At 37.5% G+C, this 24,943-nt stretch overlaps 1 protein-coding gene across 1 annotated transcript in view; it reads left to right on the top strand.

Annotated features, from left to right (window-relative positions):
- Nucleotides 1-24,943, top strand: part of EPB41L4A (erythrocyte membrane protein band 4.1 like 4A) — a 117,731-nt gene that overhangs the window by 60,678 nt on the left and 32,110 nt on the right. Inside the window, exons 6-12 of the mRNA XM_041472707.1 lie at nt 1,733-1,853; nt 5,887-5,974; nt 8,071-8,159; nt 8,547-8,610; nt 17,871-17,962; nt 18,889-18,966; nt 21,345-21,457. Of these exons, the coding sequence (XP_041328641.1) occupies nt 1,733-1,853; nt 5,887-5,974; nt 8,071-8,159; nt 8,547-8,610; nt 17,871-17,962; nt 18,889-18,966; nt 21,345-21,457 (645 nt within the window). The remainder of the gene's footprint in view (nt 1-1,732; nt 1,854-5,886; nt 5,975-8,070; nt 8,160-8,546; nt 8,611-17,870; nt 17,963-18,888; nt 18,967-21,344; nt 21,458-24,943) is intronic.

The following is a 24,943-nucleotide window of genomic DNA, read 5'->3' on the forward strand; positions in this document are numbered from 1 at the left end:
TCATATGTATCAAGGAAAGATTATTTGTATTATTGGTGTTACAAGTGTCACTCAATAACACTTAATATGACATAAAAAATAGTTCTCCTTTTATATCCAGTTTAGAATGACATGGCAGAATAACTTTGTATGAAATGGGAATGGGCATAATACAGGATTTCATGGTGGATTATATGTGCACCTGAAAAGCTAAAATTTCAGGCAGTATTTATTTGTGTGCAATTATTTTTGGTTTTATTTTGCCATCTAAGAAATATGACATGTCATCCTCTGAAAAATTATTTGCAATGCACATTTCACTTTACTAGCAGACATGCTTTCTCTGAAAAAATACTGCAAGTATGAAGCAGGAAAATATGCAATGATGGTACATCTTCATTTTATTATGAGAAGTGAGTAAAAGGAATAAATTCAGACCCTTCTGAATTTGTAATTTTGTAAGATGGTGAGAGCTGTTGTTTTGGTATAGTGTCCTGTTCCTGTAATTCTAATATCAAATATTTTGTTGGAAAACAATGAGAAAGATTATGGGAGAGAGAAGAGTTAAGCATGGCCAAGGTTACATACAGTGAGTTAAAGTTAGTCCAGGCACGAGGAGGTATGCATTCCCATGACCTCTATAAAAAACTTTATCCTTTTATTTAGGGCTTGCAGTTGTTCCAAATATGCAAAGACACCTGAGAAATGTCTGTCTCAGATACTGAATACATCATTTTAATGGAGGTTTTCCAGTGAGACTTCTCAACATCCCTACTGAGCAGCTCACTGTCTTTTTCTAGCAATTTCATTTCTAGCATTTCATTTGGGAAAGAAACATCAATAGTTAGATGAGTCTTTTCCTTCTTGGTTCTTGAAGCCTCCTTTTGGCTATGTTTTTGGCTCAGTGGGCATTGGATAGAAAACTCCTGTGAAATGTTTCTCAGAAAAACCCAGTATACAGATATTACCCAGGGTTATAAAAAATTGAAATGCTAACTTTTGCAGAGTTTCTCAGATGCAATTATAGTTAAGATCAGTAGATGTGAGTTCTGGCCAAGATTATATTTGTTTTATAATTATGTTACAACATACGAACAGACATGACTAATGTGTACAAATTTGGGTTGTGTCAAACAAAATTGCATTGGCTATTCATCATATTCTTTTCTTTAAGAAAAGTCTTTTGAATGCTGTTTTTATTTTAAAAGTGAATTTGATATCCAGGATATCAAATATTTTATTGAAAAAGGAGAGCTTGTGATTCTTCACAAGAAGACCTTCCCTCTAGGACTCACAAGATATTTACCTCCATTTGTATTCCCAGTTTATGTGAAAGTGCCAGCAATAATATGGAACTTTTCTTCCAGTAATATTGCAGTATATCATGAGAGCATAGATATTACAAAACTAGACTTTTCTTCTACACTTGTTTTGCATATGCTGCCAAATAATCAATGTCATTGAATTCAAACTTTGCTGGCTTGGTCAAAATTTTGGCTTCTAGCTCTTTCTAGCTCTAACCTTCTATATATTTTTTAAAATGTGTGAAGACAATTTTTTCTTGCTTTTATGTGTGCTGATGTGAATAGTTTTGTATTCTCTTCTTTCACTCCCTTTTTTCTTGTCTGACTGCCAATTCAATTGGCCGTCGGTTAGAGAGGGGTAGCTGGGCACCAGTAGGTGGATTATATAATGCATTTTTTTGGTTGAGAAGAAGCACAGGTGACCTTTGTTTTCTCCTTGTGTTCTATAGCTGAGCTGGGGGACTATGACCCATTCAAGCACACTGCAGGTTATGTCTCCGAGTACCGCTTCGTTCCTGACCAGAAGGAAGAGCTGGAGCATGCCATAGAGCGGATACACAAGACTCTGATGTAAGAATTCAGTTCTGTTGGGAACTTGGCAGGTAATACCAGATTCAGGGATGCTAGGCAGGTGGGGAGGAACAGCCTGTGAAACTGTTATTTTAGGAAGTGAGTAGGACAATAGCTGGAAATGTGAGGTGTGTCAGACCTAGGTATGGGTGTTTCAGAGCCAGCAGTTTTAATAAAACATATGCCAGAAATTCACACATAGAGCCAAAATAAACATTTACTTGCTTATCTCCAAGTTCATGTTCCTGGTAAGTGTAAGCAAGCTTGTTCTAACAAATCCAAGTTAGGTGATATAAGCATTTACGAAGATGAGAGCAGTAAGAACCCTTTCAAGAGGGTGTTCATCATAGCCTTTGTCAAAGTAATATGAAGAAAATCAGTTACCCATCTTGTGGTAGATCTAAATTTCTTGATTCTTTTCCTATAATGAAGCCACAGTCTGGATAAAGGTTAAGTATTTTTTGCCTGTAGCATTGTGTGTTAATGTTACATGGGCCTTGTTTAATGAGAATAGGTATTAACTCAGGGTCACAGCTGTTCTCTGAAAAGTTTTCCAGTAATTGGAGTCTGTGCCATTTGCCACATTGACTTGAGCTTTTTCTTCCAGGGAAGAGAGTCTGCTGTCACTAATTATTTCTGTGTGGTTGCATAACAGCCTTATACTAATTGATACTTTTCAGAGAACTCACTACATGTATTTCTATAAAGCAAAAAAGTATTGGTGTTTTCCATTCGAGAGAGAGGAAACTGAGTCACAGCTCATTAGTTTGGTTCACCATCACAGAAGTGGTTTGTGAGAAATGAGACTTGAGATGAATTGCTGTGAACTAAGCAGCCTTCATTTCTCTTTCTCAAATTTCTGTAGTCATTAGATTCAGAAGCCAGTGGTTGTGAAGGGAAATGATCACTGTCAAACACGTACTGATCTGAAGCCCTGGTACTGTTCTGCTGCTTGGCTGCAGTTGGGTGTCAGGGATTTAGGAGCATCAGAACAGAGAGGAAAGCCAAGGTGTACTCATTGCCACTTCAGCCCAACCGTTACCATCAGCACTGCCAGCTTTGATTTCTGCACAGGTGACCACAGTCTCTTCAGCTAAGGAGTGTGAAGCTATTATGGGCGAGGACATCCCAAATTGTCTCATTGACCTGTGACATTTTAGGGACAGGTTTGTGATATGGTTTGGAAGAACTGTTTTATTCTTTCCAGATCTCAGCATGGAAACACGGGAGCTTTTAGTGTTTGTTTGGTTGGTTTTTTGTTTGTTTTGTTTTGTTAGTTTTTTTTTTGTTTGTTTGTTTATTTTTCAAAACAGCTGTGGCACTGCATATACTTTCCTTCTCCTAGTTATGTCAAGAAAAACTGGTTTTGGTTGCATGTTTCCTCTCAGTTTTTTGGGTTTTTTTACATAGCACAATAGCTATTTGGAGATTCAGTAAAGATGCAGTTTTTTGAGAAAGTTTCTAAAGCAATGAAGGTAAGGGAAGAAAGCAGAGGGGGTTTCTGACTCTGCAGCCTGCCTACTGTGATTGTAGTCCCATCTATAAACCAACATGACAGCTCCAAGGCCAGAGAGCAGTTTGAGGTGACCTAATGTTGTCAGGCACATGTGGAGCATCAAGCAGTGACTTTGGGGCTCAGTTGTGAGGGAGGAAACACTTGGTGTTGGAGGAGAGACAGAATCCCTCAGTGCAGACAGAAGAGCCGGTGTTGTGCTGCTGACAGTGCCCATTTCAGGCTGTGGGAGATCTGTCACTGACTGGTGCTTGGCAAGTCAGCTGCTGCTGTGTTTTGAATCAACATATCATGCTGCCAGTGGTGCACAAGCAAAGCAAAAATGCCCCTGATATTTAGCTTTAAAAGCAGCTTTCAGTGTTGCGTAGGGCCTTCAGTGGCCCTCAGATGCCCTTTGTCCATCCAAAGGAGTGTGTTTGTGTCAGCTGCATGGCTGTCACTTTGCCAGCTCTGTCATTCTCACTGGCAAAGACTGCTTTAGTTTTGGGATGTGTGATACTAAAGGAGAGTTTGTGTTTTCACACATGATAAAAATGAAACACTCTTTGTACAAATGGGAGTTCTTTCAGCCCCTGACAATTCTTCATCCCTTCATGTTCTGGCTTCTCCATCTGCTTTTGGGAGGACTTCTACCTCTGGCTTCCATCTGCTTCCTTCAGAAGCTCCAGCTCATATCTTTGCTTCCTTCAATATTTTTTCAAATTCAGTTTCTAAAACATAGTGTATTACTCTGAAGGTATTTATAAAAACACACTCAAACAATTTATTTGACATTTGAACTTTTTAGTCCTTTCAGAGATAGGTGAGAATAGAAGAATAAGTGCATCAGCATTTTTCTAAGCCTGGTCAGTAAGGAAAGGCTAACAGCAGGGTTTATATTGGTGTTGTATTCTAGCACTAATTCAGTAATGGGGTAATCCATTTTGCTCAGGACTGGTATTTAGCCTGCTTGCAAACTCAGTGAGACAATACAGCCCCTGTGAACATTTTGCTTACATTTCTGAGATATACTTGTAAGACTTTAAATTAAAAATCAAGCTGCAGAGTAAATTTTTATAGCAAAAGTGTATAAAAGACGTGACAGATGTGATATTACTGATGTGCTGAATATCCAGTGTTCTACATGTTCTGAATACTGATAATGAATGACACATCTACTGGGATTTGAAGAAAGGGATTTCTCTTAAAAGCTTCAGATCTGCTGCTTTTCCAGGAGTCCTTGGAGAGAAGAGCACCTGGAAAAGTGGCAGTGCTGCTACATGGATAAGATGAGCTGAAGCACTCCACCTCCCAGATACAAAGTCATTTTAAATGCCTTTGAATACCTTTAAATATCTATTGCATTGATGCTACCACTGCTGTTTCATGTCTTTGACCTTGGAAATCCTTTTTTCTTTGTCAGCCATAACACAAAGTTGGAAAAACCTGGATGGTAGCTTCTAGGCTAGAGAGAATGGTGACACAAGAAGCAGGAATGTGCCTATTGCAGGACTTTTCCAGATCTTTGGTCAAAATGTTGAATGTAGAATGCTCTACTTCACACCTTGAATTTGAAAGGTAGCACATCCAGTGAAGTATTTCCCAAGAAAACCAATAGGATGAAGTAGGATATGCATCTTTTTGAGCTGATATTTTTACAAGATGTGCTGTACTTTCCCAATAACAGTCCAGTTGCTTTCAGATAAGTATTAAAAAGAAGTGAAAATAAAAACATGGCTTCAGTTATTTCAGGCTTACAAAAGAGAATCTTGTTGTTGTATCACTGACAGATATTAAATGAAGAGCAAATGAAATTCTGAGGATAAGGCTTTGAATTTATTTCGTTGTTTTGTTCTTTTTGAAAATAAGTCAATTTTCAGTAACGTCAAATATGTTCCTACTAGCCAGGATTTTTCCCTCACCAGTTTTCCCAGTTTTTTCCTGCCAGTGGTACTTTTTACTGATGGATTGATATCTGTAGCTAGGAAGGCAGGCAGGATCTTTGAAATGGCTAATCTCATGAGACAGACTCCAAATCTTGTTTTCAACATAGCAGACCTGGGTGCTACCAGCTGGTGTGACTTACTGTAGGCGAGATTTTATGGAGAATGTAATAATTTCTCTGAAGTTATCAACCTTGCTTTCAGGAGCTTCAGCGCTTCTATGGGGAAATAGTACCCCAACCAGTCATTCTATTCCTGCTTTATTAATAATATTGTAATTATTTGGGGAAAAATAGTTTTTTGCATAGTGAAGCCTGAAAATTAAATGTGCAAAGTGTGTTTGTGACAGCAATGAAAAGGCAAAAGGCACTGCATTAGGCAAACACCATATATATGATAGCATATATGTCTGTGCTAGGAGACCACTAGAGATCTATTCTTACCTGGAATAAGAAGTTCAGAGTTGAAAAGACCATGAGAGTCTAAAAAACTTGTAAGAAGGGCTGCACATGTGTCCAGAAAACTATATTTATTACTATGATCTATTTTGATGTGTTGATTGTAATTACAAGATTCTTAAAAATAATTGTTTTTACAGGGGTCAAGTTCCTGCTGAGGCAGAAGTGAACTACTTAGGTGTGGCCAAATCTCTGGAAATGTATGGAGTGGATCTCCATCCTGTTTATGTAAGTATTAACTGTGAAAAACAATTACTGCACTAATGTGTGAAACAGTACTTAGTTTTGTTGCCACCGGATAACTGAAAAGGGAACACTACTCAAGAAATGCAAAGGACCACGCATTTACAGACAGAGAGGATTCAGTTATTCATACATACAAAAGCCTAATGATTTTCAGATCAAATGCTGTGATTGTGTTACACCTATAAAAAAACCAGTCAGTTATACTCTGGATATAAACAATTCAGATAGAAAAGAAGTAATTTGTGCAAGCATCAGGAGACATGAGTGAGAGTTATCACCTTTGACAGAAGAATTTGCACATTATTTTAGTTTAAATAAGAGCAAGTGTGTTCTGAAACCTTTTCAATACCTTTGCAAAAATTAGGGTAGACTAGCAATCGCATATCTGGTTTTTTAAAATATTTTTAAAAAATATTTGTTGTCAAGGTTTTGCTAAAGATCCAGAGTATGTTTCCACTTTTTCCCATCTTGTATCATGCAGCACTGCAAGTTGTCTGTATTGGCTATGAAAACCCCTCCATTTCTTTTGTCTGTCAGTATGTATGTTGGGATTGGATCCAAGTCATCACCTGGAGGCTATGTGCTCCTGGTGGAAACATCATTCTATCTTGTTTGAACTATTCTGCTTGTGGCAGTATTTTTTTTTTTTTTTTTTAAATAAAAGAAAATCAGGAGTTCAAATGGGGAGTTGTAGTATAGATAGTTCACTGAGTTAGATGTCAGTACTTTGTAAAATTAGAAAGAAAATAAAAAAATCAAGATTAAATATGTATTTCCTCTGAAAAATGTGTAGCCTGCAATATAAAGTACCTTTTAATGCACACCATGGCTTAATTATATTCATATCCCAGGCTTTTTTCCCCTCCCACCAATGGAAAAATGGGGAGTTACTGGAACAAGATCCAACATGATCCAACAAAATCATGTTAAATTAGTACAGCCTGGAATTTTTTTTGCCTCATAACTTGCCTTTATTGTGCAATGAAATGCCTGCCTAGGTAACCTGTGAACATCATTGTTCCTACTTAAATTACATCAGCAGCAGAAGCCCTCGTTTGAGACTGAAGCTGCACACGCAATGAGATGCAGTTATTTTTCTCCTTTGGTCGTATTAAAAGTAAAGTTGCCTTTGGCAGTTAATTCACTGAGGAGCACAGACAGAGCTTGCCAGGTGTGCTTGACCTTTGTCAGCCCTGAAATCACACAGGACATTTTTTCAGTGTCTCAAGTCAGTGCCTCTCACAGTTGATAATTCTGCTGCTCATGTTCCTCTGGTTTGGACTTGCAGGGCTCTTCCTCACTGCCTCAAGTAGGCATGTGGATGAGCTTTTCCAGCTGACTTTCTTTTAACCTCATGCACTATGGCTTGCACTCTTTCAGCTGTAAGCCACTTCTGGTTTTGGTTATTGACTGTAAACTGGGGAGGTGGGGACCTTCTGCCACTCAGCAGCAGGGCTTTCACCCTGTTCTCTCCTGGTGCAGTTTGAGATTTGTATCCTGACTTCACGAATGGTTTCCTTGAGAGGAGTTGATGCATGTGGCTGTTCCCTGCATACCATTGCCCTTTCTGAACAACAAAAAAGAAGCTTGACTCTCCCAAAGTAGCTACTTCACTTGGAGGCAGCAGCAGCTGACACTATTTTAGGAGGGAGAAGGCAGCTGTGTGGTTGTATGATAGGTCAGAAAATCACTATTTACTTTCAGCTGGAAGTTGATATGTCTGTTGCATTCACGCCTCAATAAGGAGTTCAGTTTCTGAGTTCTGGCCATTTGCCAAATAGCAAAAATTAATAATTAATTCAGTAAGAAAACAGGGGGGGAAAAAAAGAGGTATTTTTGTTTTTCACCATAGCATAAAATTCCCTTTCTTTCCCTCATTGCCATTCTTTCTTGCCTCTTTTCCCCCAGAACTACAAGTTTCCATATAGAAACTTTCATAAATAAATCAAGTACTATTTTCCTGTTTGTACAGAGTGAAACAGTATATTCAAGTCACTGGGATTAATTTCTCACTGGATCTCACTAATACTGTGATTCTACTTGCAACTGTATGAATGACATAGATTTTTATTTTCTAGGGTGAAAACAAATCTGAATACTTTTTAGGATTAACACCCGTAGGAGTTGTTGTCTACAAGAATAAAAAACAAGTAGGAAAATATTTCTGGTATGTATTATTTAAATGTGCAGTCTGCACTAAAACAATAACAGTGTTGTATGGATGTCTACGATTTGTGATATCTATTTGAAAGTTTAATCATAGCATTATCAACAAAGTACACATAGAATTCTTAATATTTCTCTGGATGATGCAGATTTTTAATTCTTTGATAGTCCAGGTATTGAAAACAGTAGATCACCTTTACCATATTCATGCTGAAATATTTACATATCCCTAATTGTCTGCTGATATCTGGGGCATACCTGAAAAATAAATCTACCTGTGAATTTTTTTTTTTGTCTTTGCTTGCAAATTTACACAACTTTATATCTTATTACACATGAAATTAAAAGGTCATGGAGTTCAGTTTGTCTTTCTTTCTCAATATTGCAGGCCTAGAATTACGAAAGTTCACTTCAAGGAAACACAGTTTGAACTTCGAGTCCTGGGAAAAGATGTAAGTTTTTATTTAGGTCTGAAAAGATTAAAAAAAAAAAAAAAGAGGTCTAATGAAGGTGGAAATTTAGTGTGTCTGTGAAAGTCTAATAGGTTTTATTGAAATTTACTGTATGAAACCAAATGTAGCTGAAGGGAACCTCACAAAGCTGTCAGGCACAAAACAGGCAGCCATGTTTTATAGCTTGAAACCCATTTGTCAGAGTTCAACATCACTTTGCACTTAGACTATTTGAGAGAAAGCAATGTAGGTTCCAGTGGGGCAAGGACAGCAGGCTGATAGGGAGAGAGGAGGTTCTAAGATGCAGTAAGTAAAATTTTAAAAAAAAAAATTATCCCCTACAAAACATGTGGAGTAGGGAGAGGAGGAGACTGTTGAGAATGTAGGAAAAAATAATGACATGCAATAAAAAACATATTTGCCATCAGTTTGTGGGTTTTGCTGTCTGGTTTAGTTACAAATTTAGTTAGCTGATATATTTTTTGAAAATACTTTGTATATCTTTTTAGAACATGAAAGTTTATAGTTTCATAAGGACTGATAGTTAATAGTTTTAAGTAGTATTAACATGCTGGCAAAAATCTCCTTTACTGTTTATCTATGTGTTTTTGTTCATCTTTGTAATGGTTGTCAGTCTCATCCATGGTTTTTCCGTGAGGATATTTGTCTTGCTCCTGTTGTGGACAGAGTTTCTGGTGTCTTTGCAGATGTCTTGGCAAATCTCTGTTTTGTTACCCCCAAGTGGCTTGTTTATATTTGGTGTGGTAATCTGTGGGAATTTTATTTCTGAAGGTGTGTTTGTTGAAATAGGAGCGTTATTTAAAGGCTGGGGGAAGGCTGGGAAAACTTTTCACCATGTTTCATGTAAAGGGTGAGTGATAGTTCATGTATAAACTAGTCTGAGTTTGACTTGGAGTGAATTGCTTGGAAATGAAGCTGTAGCTTCTCTTTGATGCCACATTTCCACAGTTTTCTTTCAACCATGTGGAATTGCAAAGCCTTAACATGCTGGGTAGAAAACCTGGAAGGTTTTGGAAAAGTTGAGGCTGTGAATATTGATGGCTGGTGAACGCTTACCGTTGTGATCATAAGGCAAACATTTTAACAGAACACAGTAGTTTCAAGCCTTGACAGGTATTTCTAGGAAATTGTTGGGTAGAACAGTAAGTACAGGGGTGTGTAAATTCACCTTTGCAACTAATAATAATCTGAAGTATTTCTACTTCATATCCTAACAAGTTCATGAAGGGCCAAAATGGCACAGAGACATCTTCTTTTTCCTTTTTTTAACAATCTGGGGTACTTTGAACAAAATTATATATTGGAATAAGCAGACAGTAACCTCAGTCTCTGGATTAAAGTTGTCATAGAAATTTATGCTGTTCTACACAGAAGAGGAAAAGCTCATCAGTATATATGTATGTTTCAATACTCCTAAAAAATCTGATTCACAAATTTTTTTTATTCGTCTTGTATTTTTTTAATAAATGCTATCACTTTGTCCTCCCATGTGACACATGAGTATATTACAGGAGAGTAAATATGCCGTTTTCACTCCATCCTGCCTCCTGTAATATCATTTTACACCCCAGGGAATTAATACTTTCCTTGTATCAGATGTGGTATACCAAGTCTGGAATATCTGTTCCAGTTAGTTGTAGAGAGCTCCAGAAGAGATTCAGGAGGAGTAAAAATAATGGGACCTTTCCCATGTCTTTAAATTGAACTTTATGGCATAAAGTGAAGGACCTAATTCCATGTAACAGAGCAGATTATTTCTGGGTGAACTGAGTGCTTTGTGTGAATCATGTTTCCATATGTTGTAAAAACTCTCTGCAGTGTGGGTTTTCATCCATGTTTCCACACAAACTAGCTACCCTTATCCACACTGACTGTCACCTTTCACTGCTCATAAAAAGGAAGCTGTTGGTGCCTTTAGTAGCAGCAGAGCTCTTCCCCAGATGGAATTACTTGTGGTAACTTCTTTGTTGTTGCTTGCTGAGGTTGGTGTGAAATTTTTTCAACCATGCCAGAAGAATCTGTGTATTTCCCACTAGGTGGATGGAAATGAACATCTGATCTTCTTGACAGATGACAGTAATGTACAAGTCTGTGCCTTCAGACTAGCTGAACCCCACTGTGGTGTTTGTATCAGCCAAACCTATGACTGCTCATTTTCTTGTTCACATTGCTTCACTTTTCATAAACTTGATGCTTACTGAGCAGATGTTATTGCTTAGTGCCTTATAGTAAGCTGCTTTGGCTTTTCTCTTTTGTAATGTAACCTCTTGCACTTCTTCATATATCTTCCATGAGAATAATTCCTGTATATTTAGCTGCCTTATATTTTTTTCCTGCACACCTGTTGCTATTGTGTACAAGCATGACCATCAGTATTTTAGTTCTATCTTTCACTACCTTGCTTGTATTACATGTTTTCTCCCTTAGGTCATTTCAATTGCCCCTTCATAAACAAAATATTGCCTTTAATATCTGGCCATCCATGGACATGTGAGACTGAAGCTCTTTTTCAGTGGTGTTAATAATTGAATCAGCATTTAATTGTCCCCCTGCATGAATCCATGCTGTGAATTCTGAGCTATGAAGGTGTTAGGTCCACCCTGGCACCTCTAAGCATCAGCATGAAATTAGGAACCCTTCCCTTGCAAGAGCTTCACATGTTCACGTTCCCTGAACGTGACATAAAATGGCCAATAATTTTTGAAGATTAAAGAGGTTTATTTCTCAGTAAGCTGAGAAATTCATCTAATGCATGTGCGCAGTTCCTGACAGCATGCCTGTGGAGCAACCTTGCTGGAAACAATCCAGTAACACAGGTGGCTGCCAAAGCCCTCCCCTCTCCACCAGCAAAACAGAGTTTGGTCACAATGGGTGCTCTGTGTGGAAGTGAGTAGTGTAAGGGGTGCCCAGAATGCCTCCTGTGTTGCCCCATGTGAGGTGCATGGCCTGCTTCCTAGATTTCTCTCTCAGCTAGGGACATGAAAGGAAACAGAGAAAAACACGCTTTGATAGACTGTGTAGGCTGGGAATGCAAATGTGATAGTAGGCAGGAATGAGAGACGTGGAGTTTTTTTGCCTGTAGGTACCAAGTACTTTTGTGCCGTTCCCTGCACCCCAGTGCTGTTTGGTGTAACCGAGCCTTTTACTGTAGTTGCTCTGTGTCTGAACATGCACGTGAATGATTTCACTCCTTAGCAGGGTTTATGCAAAACTTCTGTTCTTACTTTTCCTGTTTCACAAAACAGAAAGTATTCAGCGTGCAAAACACTTGCTTTCATAATTTTTCCTGAAAGAGAAAGGACTTTTTGAATTCCCAAATTTTTATTTCAAGAGATCTTGAAATTTGGGTATTTTTGGGTCAGAACAATCTCCCAATCTGTGCAGTTAAAAATGATTTCCACATTTTTGTGTGTTCCTCTGCAGTCTTCCATAATCAGATGAATTCACAAGGCGAAATTGGTCATGGCTCTTCAGGAAAAATACCAACCACTGATGCAAGTCCAAAATACATAATCATCCCCATTTTGTGTGGCTGAAACTTGTATAAATACAATTTTTTGTGTTATTTTAAATTGTCCAGAAAACACTGTAAATGTGCTTTGTCTTTTTTAATCTGCTTTTCATAAGTATCATTAGTCTGAAAAATAATTATGTTAATAAGGTGGTTCAGCTATACCCCTTCTTTTCCTATCAAATGCTGTATTCTGTCTTGAGTTACAAATTCCAGTCAGGAACTTCTAATTTTATTTATTGTTCCTGCAGCTTCTTAGGAAGACTGAACAGGACTTGAAGATATGTTACTCATAAATATGTCCAATTTATTGTATGTGTAGTTTCCAGACAAATATAGCATTTTGATCTTTTTTATGATTTAAGAATTACAAATGACCTTTACATCATTTACATTTGCATTTGCATCGACTTAACTCAGAGTGATAGTAAAGGGTGGAGGTGAGCAAGCCCAGTGATATTAATATGTCATATTAAACAGTTTTGGCTTGTTTTGGTTGCTTGGGGGATTTTCTTGTCTTTTCTTAATTGCTTTCTGAGCCATCATAGAAGGACTGTAAGATCTGTTCAAGGCCTGCATAAAATTAAATTCACTAACACTAAGGTGATACTGTCATCTTTCTTTTTTTCTAATTCTTCCTTAGTGTTTTTGAATTGCTGTAATTGCTGTAGTTGCTGTAAAGCTGAGATATGTTTGTTTCAATGTTGACATGCAAGTGGCACATCTTTATCAGTTTTAATTGCCAACTTGGTATAATTTTCCTAAAGACTGACCTTGTGTAACCAGTAATGGTACATTGTTTGCTACATTAACTGTGATTTGTCTGCATATGTCTATATATAAAGACAGAATACTTGCTATTGTAATTTAGAGCTGATGGTACCCAGGTATGTGCCTAACCTGGCAAAGAATAATGTTCTGAAGCAGTAGCTTCAGAGCCAGTGTTAATAAATCTGTTACATGTGCAGGTGTCGTATGTGTAAGTGCAGTGTGCCCTGTAACGGGGCAAGATCCCTCCTTATCTAGCATTAGCACTCACTGCGCCTGGGAGGAGTGGTGTGTGTACTGGCATGGCTCCTAATGTGGTTTTGGGGTTTTCTTCTTCATTTTCTGATCCTTCATTGCTGGGAGCCCATAAATGTCTTGTAAATTAAGGTTGCTAAAGCCTGCTCTGAATCAGTGGTTCTTGAATAATTTTTGCTCTGTGAGCAGGTTCAGTTCGCCCTGGAATGGGTGTAAATCTACTGACAATGGCCTCTTATCCTGGGAGTAATCCATGAACTCCAAGAACAAGGGATCTTCTGGCCCTCAGAGAGAAGAGCCGTCATTTTACGTGTGTGTCTTCTCTTCCAGGTGGAGCTGAGCTTGCTCTGCCTAGGAACTGAGCTAGCTGGGCGCAAAGCATCTCTGAGCCTGAAAGCTGTGTAATCAGGCTGGTGAGGCAAAGCAAGCAGGAAGCTGTTTGCCAAGCCCTCCTGAACTTGTGTACTAGTCCCAGAGCTGTTCTGTGCTTAGGCAGAGCAATGACCCTTCTGACTTGTCTCCTTTGAAGGGTTTTGTTAGACGCTTTTAATCTTTCACCTGAGAGGTGTGGGTATTAGGGTGTAGCACTGTTCCAATTCCCAGCTCTCTAGTGGAGGTTTTAAGGGCCCTGCCAGATCAGTCTTCTGGCTGCTCTGGGAGCCAGCATAAAACAGGGAAGGGCTTCATTGTCCATCTGTGTATAAGTTTGTAATGTAGACAAGTTATCTGCACCCACTGTGCTAGTCTCTCTTGCCTCCTGTGGCTAAAAATGGGGCTCAGGTTTTAGCAGTATCAGCTGTAGAATGTTTTGGAGACTGCAGGACAAGTTCTCAAAGCACCTAAAAGGAGAGGGACATGTAATGCTTGTCCTCACATTTTTTGACAAAGGGTTTGTGCCTTTGTCAGGACAAGGCAGTCCCACAGCTTGGTTATTGCTGCAAGGGTCCTTTTGCAGCCTCTGGTCCACCATCCTACCCCTCCCTTGCTCCTGCAAGTCGCAGAAGGGATTGAAAATAACCATACAAAAATAAGTGGTTTTCTACTTGTTTGATCAGCAAAATGGACTTCCTGAAAGAACAGGCAAACACCAACATGGTTCAATGAGAGATCTCCAGAGTGTGCAGACAGCCAGGACTGCTCTGGGAGCTGTTCATGATTTACAGTGCCTCACCTTTAGTACACTGGGCACTCTGAATGCAGCAGAATGAGTAGCCAGGAGAACCTTGTGACACACCAAAGAGCACTGAATGACTTTGGAAGTGTCATTTCCTATAAATCATTAGTAAAATTACAATAGATCTTTGTTTCTTTTGGTTCAGATATATGAGAATAATAAGCAAAACACCCAGCTAACATGAACTACCTGTAGGAAATTGTGATGTTCAAAATGCTAAAAATGTTGTCTTTTATTGGGAACAAAAGGTCATGGTCTTAACAGGTAAGGCCTGTTATACAAATCAATTAATTCCCTTGGGGGAGAAATGTTAATCCAGAATGGTATTGCTGTTTTCAGTACTGCTTACTTTTTATATAGTCATTTATAAATTGCCAGGGTAATCACTACTCTTACCAGCCTTCAATAGGCCTAGAGGAAGTCCTAAACCTGCCTGTGCTATAAGCAGTGTCATACTGAACTTGGTTGCAGTAAGTTACAGAATCCTTCCCAGATAAGCTGAGAAATGGTGAAAGAATTATGAATTGTTTCCCCTTTGATGAGGATGAGTGTTTTAGGCTCCTTTTCCTCTCTATAGCACATTTTTTCCTCTCAATAGCACAATTTAATTGTGCTTTTGAGTTATAGCAAGCATCAGTTTTCAGGCCATAGTTTTCAGAGATGTGGTTTTCCTTCAAATTCAAATAAAGAAGCCTGGGTGTGTTATCAGAAGGCTTGTTAGTCTGTCCCATGACTTTTAGGCAATTGTTTCATTTTCCAGATCTGAATTCCATAAAGTTTCGGTAAATTGGATCTTTAGGGTTATTATCCTCCTCTCGCCTCCCCACCACTAGCCCTTTTATTTTTTGCCCTCCCTGAGTGCCATTGATTGCTCAATACTAAGTTTAGATGTTTCAGCATCATCAACATTTTTCTTACCAGCTAGGGTGAACTTTCTTCTTGGAAAATAATGCCTTCATATGATGGAATCAGTTATTTTTGCTGGTCAGCTCTTTCTATGATATGGCAGTATAACTATATGGCCCCTCTTATTGTCACTTGTTGATTTTAATGTGTCTTCCTGTGGTCTGTTCTGTGTATGGAAAAGTTCTAAAACTTAAGGAAGACAACTTATAGAAGACAAAATGGACATCCCCAACAGGAATGGAACTTTTTCCTCAGCTTTTTCGCACTGTCATTCAATGCCAGTGGCATTCAAACTGGTCTAACAATAAGATATGTCAGAAACATCTTATTTTAAAAATTCTCAACAAAAAAAAAAAAAAAAAAAAAAAAAAAAAAGAAAAGGGGAAAAAAAAAAAGTCATGCCTGTCTTCTCTCCCTTCCCACATACCAGAAACTCCTTCCTTTGAGATTATGTAATTAAATAAATTTAACTGCAACAGAGGATTCTTTGCCTAAAAGTAGGAGTGAACAAAGAAGGAGCAAGACCCTGCATATTAAAAGTGAGTCACTGAGTTGTTTCCTAACAGAAGCTAAACTGACTCATCATATTGCATCAAATTTGCAATACTACAATCCAGTTTGATATTACCCTTTTGAAGATGAGTGTAGTTGTATGGCTTTATATGAAATCATATTAGATGACAGTCTAATATAGAAATTGTAATTTAAATCAAATAATGAAATCCAAAGCTACTTTTCTGCTATATGCAAAGTAAGCAAATGCAAAGCACCATTTTACATGTTTTCTTTACAAGTTTTACAATGTAAAATGTGTTATGATTTTTCAGTGGGTAGACTCTTGTTTCTAGCCATCAGAGGAGAAAGAGCAATGTTGTTACTCTGGAAGAGTCCAAAATAAATTGATTTTTCTCCTTGATTATTTTCAAGATTTTTCAGGAAGCCTTTACTTTTCATGAATTAAATTTATTTTGTCTGTAAGTTAAACTACTTGTGAATCCTGCAGAGAGATGATGATCCCTATCAAACCTGAGGGACTTAGAAAATATATTTATGGGACCAATGTACTACAAAGTCATTTTATGATATACACAGCAGTATCAGATGAATCCTAGATTTCAACATTCTTGGTGGTCATTGTCTTACTGTACTGCCTGTATTCTTCGTTCTTGCCACGGAGAGTAAAATGTGCTTTTGATGGGAGACCAGAGAATTATTTTAATTCCTTTCCTGTTCCATGGCACTGTTCCAGCCAGACATTTAACTAAAATAAGGCATGGGAGAAAATAAGTTCATATATAATTTAATTTTTTTTTGGTCAGGAAATGAAATCTCTATCATTCTAACCACAGGTGCAAAATTCTGTTGTTTTACTGTTATTTGTTTCAAGGTGAAGCAAAAGCTGCTTGAGAAGGTAATTTGTGGTTTTGTGAGGCTGCTTGACAGCTGTTAATAGGGATATAACTGGATTTTTGTTATAGGTGAAATTTTGAATTCTAGAGAACATAGAGAATTAATTCACAGTTTGCAAGGTGCTTGCAGATTATAATAAACAATAATAAATGAGAGAGAGAAAAACTTGCCTGAGCTCTTTACTTGTGTGTGCATGGCACTGAGGAAGTGTAAGTAACGGCAAGGGCATAGATTGTTCAAAATCAGCTTCTGAAGGTGGTGTGAATCACACTTCCTTTGTAACTCACACCTCGCTGAATGGTTTGAGACTCAGTTTTGTTACAGGGGGTGTCATGCCGTGTTGAGCTCTCACACTGACATCACTGGGATTGCTCATTCTTTGTGCAAATCACAGCTGAAACACCAAATGCTTGAGTTCACCAAGTGAAAAATAGATGGAAGGGTATTTTTGTGAACACATATGAGTGTTTAGCTTGTTGAAAACAAGCACTGTGATGTGTCTGTTGCTTCTCCTTTTCTGTTGGAAGTATTTAATAGTTTGTATATGTCCCACTTCTCTTTGCCAGTTTCCAGAGGTCAGCTTTTAAGCTTTGTGTATGCTTTTGTTCTGGCTCGTGCTGTCTTCCTTAAGAGATTTTAAATTGGATTTTAAGGCTTCCAACTTTTTCCTAGCATTTTAAATTTTTATGAAGTTAGCTTTTTAAAAAAAGAAAACCCTTCCCTTTTTCAGTTTTTTTTTCCTCAGGTTTACCTTGGCCTGTTCTGTATGTCTCCTCTGTCATTGCTTCATATTAGTTTATAGCAGATCTTGAGCTCCTTTCTTTCTTTCACCTATTCTTGCTTTTTAAAATACTGTTAACCAGAATATTTTTGATTGACATCTGAGCTGCCATTTCAGAAAACATCAGAAATATAATTTTTGAAAAAAAAACAAACAAACCCAAAAAACTTGTGTGTTTTATTTAGGAAAGAAGCTGATGGGTATGAGCAAGAATGAAGGAACAAAAGTGTTTCAATAATCTCTTTTCTGTGATTTTCAAAAAGAAACAAAAATAAAGAATTCTACAGAATTATAGAACCTGCTTTTCTTTGTGCTGATTTCTTTTCTTGCATGGACTGACATGGGATGGCTGGTTCTTGTGTTCAGTAAGTGAGATTCACTCCAATGGCAGAATCCCCCATAAGAACATTCCTTTTTTTTTGTTTTATCTTCAGTGCAATGAAACTTCCTTCTTTTTTGAAGCCCGTAACAAGGTCACATGCAAACATCTCTGGAAATGCTGTGTAGAGCATCATACATTTTTCAGGTGAGTGATGCAGAAGTTAGGTTGTGCTTTCCATAGGTTATTACACTGAGTGGGAGCCTTGTTATACCTGCAGAGTGGTGTAACAAAGGCTGGCTGCCTGGAAACATATTATGCTTTTGGTTATAGAATGCTTTTAAAAGCCAACACCTTTTCTTACAGTGATGTGAAACAATGTTTTTAAAATTGGGTAGTTCAGTAGTTCTTTTGTCTTAGTATTCTTTTCTAAACTGTACTTCAGGTTGCATGTAGTAGGCTTTATCAGAAATATGGCAGGATTTAACTTGCCATATAGATTTTGATGTATTTAATCATCAGATTTTCTGTAGCAGCATTGGCTTGAGGGAGGCCTTTAGAATTCAGACATTACTATTTTCTACAGTGCACAGAAATATATATATATTTTTAATAGAAATTAATTGAATTTACATAACATTTTGCTTACTTACTGATCTTCTCAGTACTGCATATCTCAAAGCACTTGATTTTACTGTTGCAAAAAACACCAAGAAAAATGTGCTAAGGTGTTTAACTGGGAATTGGTGGATGGAATCCTCCGAGCGGCCTTTAGCAGTGCTGTAAATGAGTGAACTGAGAATCCCTCCTGCAGTCTCATTACTATGGCAGGGTGGGTTTACTATGGCAGGGTGGGTTTACCCAAAATTAGGTAAAAGGCTGCTGATGCCAGCAATTTACACTTGACTCTGAAATAAAGAGATGTGTAGTCAAAATAGGGGGGACAAACAGGTGGCTTTGGGAGACTCAACCCCCTAAGAATCTGTCCAGAGGTAGTGATGAAGAGGAACTTGCAGAAAAAAAAAATTTTTTGAGCCCAAATTTGTTTTCTTTTTTCTTGACTTGGGAAGGGGACTATAATTCAGACATATCTATGCAACTTACTCTCTTATTTTATTTTTCAAACTACACAGGGTGCCAGAGAATGAATCAAGCTCTCTGTCAAGAAAAGTCAGCAAATTTGGATCCATAGGTTATAAACATCGGTACAGGTGAATTTTTTTGATTGTTTAAACTTCACTTCTTTCCTTCTTCATTCCTTTTTTCCTCTTTCCTTCCAATGAAAGAAAACCACCACCCAGAGTATGACCTAGTATAGTTCTGAAGACGAAAGATGAATCAGGGACATTTTAACAGACTCCCTTTGGAAGCCTGGCAGTTTTGGGACAAATGTTTCTTCTCCAAATCCCCAGAAATCGTTGAGGCTTGCTGTAGTCTGTATTCAAAGTGGGAGCAACTTTGACAGCTCTTTAAATCATTATCTCCTTATAGGTCCTGAAATTATGTTCATGTCCTAAAGAGGTTTTCCTGACAGTTGGGGAATACCAAAATGATGGTGTATCTTTCTGACTTGAATAGGTGACAACACTGGATGAATGTTCAAGGTGCTAAACCTTGAAAGAGGTTCAAGGCTATAAACCCTTGAAATTGAGGATGGATAAGGAACACTGTTTCCACTGTCATGCAAGAAATAAATGGATCATATTGAGTAAGGTTGATAATCATTAGCTGGGCAGATCTTTTTCACTTTGCCGATTTCCTAATCCAGACTGATTCTAATTCTCCTTGCTGTAGGTAACAGGGCAATGATTGTCCTGCCTTTCATGTTTGTAGTAGATCCTGGCCTGCATTACCCCCTCTAATAATGGGTAGGAGTTCACTGATTCCTGGCAGAGTACTGTGGATGAGTTTTTTCTGTTGGTCCACTTCAACAGACTGGAGCAAGGCACTGATACTGGGCAGGAGAAAGCTTTTACTGGCAAGAACTTTCCAATCAATTAAATAAACATGCCATGAAGCAGTTAACTATGTTTGAGCTGTGCTGTTGGTGGTGCAGTTCAGTTCGTCTTCCTGTTTTAATAAATGTCATAAGTGATATGTGATCAGGCCTGCCATGTTGGGATGATGGTCATAACTGACAATTTTGGTTGTCTTGCCTTTTTGTCTTTGGTCTCCATTGTAGCACCAAAAGCAGTGACAGTGTTGTGTATCTGTACACATAATTAGCTGGGAGCAGAAACCATAATCCCACTATTTTTCTGTGTAAGTGGGGGACCATATTTTAATTTATCTTGTGGTGTTGTGTTTTTTTAAAAATGTTGTTTTGTTTCATTTGTTTGTTTTTGGTTTTGTTGTTGTTTTTTCTTTTTTGTTAAATATTCTAGGTACTTCTCATTGTGTGTCAGACAATTTTCAGGAAGGCAATTTTCTTGTCTTAAGATGGGATGTTTTGGAGGTCTTAGTGGGGGTGGAAGGTCCTATTCCCAGATATTTGGTTAAAGTTGCTTCTGGAATTTGCAGGACTGTCATGGTTGCCAAACTTAAAAGTTGAACAGAAAAGTTTTCTGGGTAACTTGGGAGCATGCTTTAAACTAAGTACATAAAAAAAAAACCCGCATTACTGTGATGTAGGGTTAGGAATACAGATTTTTTTTTTTTGTCCTTCAATTCTTTTATAATTTTGAAAATATTAAAATTCTGCAGTGCTGACTATCTCTGAAGGGCTATTGGTGAAAAAATTATCAGTATCTCATGGAGTCTATTCACGTAATTCAGGAAATCTACATAAGTAATTCCTGTATAGTTGCTTAGTACTTTCTAGTACAATAGCTTTTACTTCAAAATGATCAAACTTCAGGAATTAATAGTGGCAATTACTTCTCTTATGTATTAAGTGTCCAGGAACAAATATGAAGTTTTGGGGAGGAAAATTAATTTTACATTTTTGTTATGACCACTATATTCTGTTTAGTAACACTGAGAGGAACATTAAAATGAGTATAAAAGAATTTATTTAAACTTAATAATTTACTCCAATTGCACAATGAAGAAAACCCTTCCTGTAAACAAGAATCAAGACTTTTACTCAATTTGTTGTCATCTGGGGCTGTGCTGGTAAGAGTCCTTTATTGCAGTTTGTTTTGCAGTCTTTTAGGCTGCATTCCACATGCCAGAGGAGTAGCTCCTGACTGACTGGAACTGAACAATATTAAATATGTGTAAATAATATTAAACATGTTTTCCTGGGAGGAAACTTAGAGAAAATGTTCAGGAAGAAATAATGTGCCTTAAGAAAGTTGTATGTTAGAATATTCTAGGTTAGAAAAGGTCATGCTACCTTAAGCTATTCCTAAAAAATCCCATTTTGTTTTAGTGGTGTATCTCCACTTGGAAATGACAAATATAGGAGCGGTTGGCACAATCTGTTGATGATTTTGCCAGTGACTGATTCAAAACAAATTCAGGGTAGTGCTGCTCAACAGGAGAACCAGACATGGGATGACAAGTTAATAGAATTTTTTTGTCAGTCTAAGGATCCTGTTGGATAACTTTCCCTAGTGTTTTCTCATGATTTTATTGTGTTTTGAAGTGGCAAAACATCTTTGCGAATGACCAGAGACCCTTCTGTGCATCTCCCGCGGCCTGACCAGAGCATTGAAAGAAGTCGCAGCAAGACTTACCCCAAAAGGACACAACAGACAGGTAGGTCCTTCTCTGCTGACCTGGGGGCAGTTGTCTTCTTTTTTTGGTTAATTTTGTCGTCACGAAGTGACTCAGAACTGCTGCAATGTCCTTGAGGATCTCTCGGAATGGATTCCGTGTTTTGCCTTCAGTCAGTATTATATCTAAGCTTCACAGAATATGAAATCCCCAGCTTTCCAGAAAAAATAAAAGAGTTGTTGTGGATTAAAGAGGGTAGGCCCCTATGTGTGTAGGTCTAATGTAAAGGTTGAAAGGGAAGTTTGAAAACAGGCAGTGAGAACTTTTTTTTCCTCTGGAGATCTGTCTCTTGGAAATTAATTTTATACCTATGTGTCTTGGTTAGTATCCCATTGTTTGGCCTGCTTGACACAAGGTGCCACTGTTTGCACCCTCTTCCCATTTCAAGGAGAGTATCCCTTTATTTTGATATTAAGTGGAACAGAAGTTAGTGCCATGCAATTTTAACATGCTTCAGTTGTGTGAGCTGGAAATCTGTTCCGTATGCGGAAGCTGTCACGGCAAGCTGGAAGTTTTCACAGGTGTTAGAGGAGATAGGATTAAGCTTGGATCGCAGAAGTCACATCCTAGATAATGGATGCTTCCTGAAATTTGGTAATAGATATGTCAAGCTCCAGGTCCGCATATGATTACACAGGTATTGCTTAGCTTCATCTCTGACAGAAGGAGCACACAGGTCTGTCAAACTTGTGCTTGGAGTTAAGCACGTGTATGTGTGTGTGCATGTTTGCTATTTGAGAAAAAACTTGTCTGGGCTTGAAAATGTAAACAATATCTTTTTATCATGGTTCAATATGCCTCTATAGAATTTTAGAACCTATTTTTTACAAGGAGGCAGGTATATACCTCCGGAAACCTCCAGTGTTTATCCTGAATGCAGTCTTTTGTCTTTTGATTTAGAAATAAAAGTGGTGTGCTCTGCCTTTTAGCTGTGGTGGCTCTTGAAATGTAACATAATTAAAAGCATAGCCCTGGAAAATAGAGGCAGTTTACAACATTTTAAAAATTTTATTTTATTTTATTTTATTTTATTTTATTTTATTTTGTGTAAAAAGAAAATAATTGCTTTGCTTTCTGATTCTGATATGTTTCATTGTGTGTGCAGTTTTAAGTGGGTGTCTTAGAGGACAAGAAGCTAATGACCCTTGAACCTAATGACTTAAACTTTTTGTTCAGCTGGACTGTCCTGGTCTTAGGGCAGCAGTTCAAGCCAAACAGGATTTCCTACATCATTAGTCCCTGGTTGTGTTTCAGGAAATTTGTGAGGCTATTTGTATGGCTATTCAGCTCTTGGTTTAAAATAATCTTTGCCTTAGCCCAGGCAGAGAAGGTCAGCCTGCATTGCTGTGAGGTTGTGCGTGTGTTGTTCATTTTGTTTTCAATCTCTTTGCCTGGAAATATGAGGAAAAACTGAAACTTTTCTGTAGCCTTTTCTGCTGATGTAATTGGAATCAGAATTCTCTGGGCAATATGTGTTTGCTGTTTGGTGCCTTTAAACACTCTCTCCCACTTTAAAATAAAATTTCTGCTTTTTCTCTATTTTACTTACATGTAGTTGTGTAATCTCTATAATCCATCTGTTTTCTTTTAAAATTCAGCTTACTTGATTACTCATGTGTTCCAAATGTGCAGTCATATCACTGGGACAAATGTATTAACTTAGATGATATTAATGTTAAATTAATTTGTTTTATTTCCAGCTCAAAATATGGGCTAAGTGAAGAGAGCTATGTCTTTCAAATGCCACCTTTCCCTATGAATAAGCATATTTTCTCCTTTTTTAAAAAATTTGTCTTTGCTATTTACATTGATAAACATTTAGTACTCTTTCTCCATTTAAACCGAAGATGAAGACTAATGGTGCTTCTCCTAGCTGTGTCAGACAACTTGTGATAGTCTATTTCATAAAATAAATCTACCTCTTTTTGCCTAAAGTTGTTGTTAGATATAACAAAGTCCATTTCACACAATAAATCAAGACTATTTGGCATATTTTAACATCATTTGCCTAAATATATTATCCCAATGTAGATTTTATTTTGTAGACTATTTTTTATCTTGTAAATTAGCCTGGTACTCTAATAAGTTTTGTGGGTTATGTAAAAGTTTCCCTGACTAAAATATTTGAGAAAATTAAATTACATTTCTTCTTAAAATAAATATTCCTTTTGCCTGGTGACATTATGCAGATGGTCATCATTGATGGCCAGTCCTTTTTTCTTGATTTTCTGTTTGTAATATGGTGTATTAAGGCTAAATATGACTTGTCCAACATTTTAAGCAGGGTGATTTCAGTTAACATCTGTTATATCTTAAGGTATTTTCAGTCAAATACACCTTTAATTAGGATTTAGCTGGACAAAGTCTTATAATTTATTCTTTTTTTTGGGATGAAAGTCAGGTTTCCATTTACTTCCCCAAATCCAACAACAGCTCACAAATAGCTCGTATGAAATAACTTCCTTTCACCTTTTCTGAGTTCAGCATCTTTCCTCATCTGTTTCTTTCCCTTTTTATCTTTTCTTATGACTGCAAAGTGAAATGTATTAAAGGCTTCATTTTTGCAGTCACTGCAATTTGCCATTTTGATTTTGTTTAATTTTTTTTTTTTAATCTATTGGTACCAGTGATGGGACCAGCCACAGCAGTGGCTTTGGAGACAGTTAGAACAAGTGCATGACTGCATCATATAACATTGGCATTGCTTCCATCAGATAAGTGTCTGTGAAGTGCTAAAACCTCTACCCTCTGACATCTAATTAAAACCCTTCCCCTTGTTGCTTCTTTTTGTGTACATGTTCTGGTGTTATAAACATAGTATGTGCTTTTTATATATTCTTTCTGTCACCTGAAGGTAGAGGTTAGTTACCTCTAGCAGAGCCAAGCAATAATGTTTCTTTGTCTCATTGTTCTACTAAAGTACGCTGAAGTCCTTAGGACTGCACACACTTGGTGAACTCTGGGTTAAGAGCCGGAGCAGGTGCCAGCCAAGACAATGACAGAAAATATTATTTCTGTTTTCAGTAAAAATATGTGTGGTTTAACATCAAGATTGAAAGAGATGATACTGTCAACAGAGAGAAACTATTTTTTGCGTATACAAGCCACTGCTACTGATTGCTTCCCCTGATAGGATGAACAGTGCAGACCTTTCAGCTTTAGCACAGCAGATTATTTTCCTAAAATACAGATTGTAGTGGTTTAAAATGCAGTAACCTCCATTTTGTCACTTGTTTGATACATTTCATATCTCGGTTGTTCTAGGACTAGTGCAAAAATCATATCAGAAACTTTAATGGCTGTGATTTTATATTAGATCTAGACTGTGTTTTTATAGTAGTGCATGGGGTTTTTTTTCGGTATGTTTAGGGTGGTATTCAAGTTGGTGTTCATTTAGAGAAAGAGTTTTCTTGTTTTGTTCTGTCAAGTCTTGTGAGTGAGATAAGCATAACTTCCTTTGTTTGCTTA

Source organism: Pyrgilauda ruficollis, unplaced genomic scaffold (genome assembly GCF_017590135.1).
Source record: "Pyrgilauda ruficollis isolate IOZ18807 unplaced genomic scaffold, ASM1759013v1 scaffold299, whole genome shotgun sequence".
NCBI classification, from domain to species: Eukaryota; Metazoa; Chordata; class Aves; order Passeriformes; family Passeridae; genus Pyrgilauda; species Pyrgilauda ruficollis.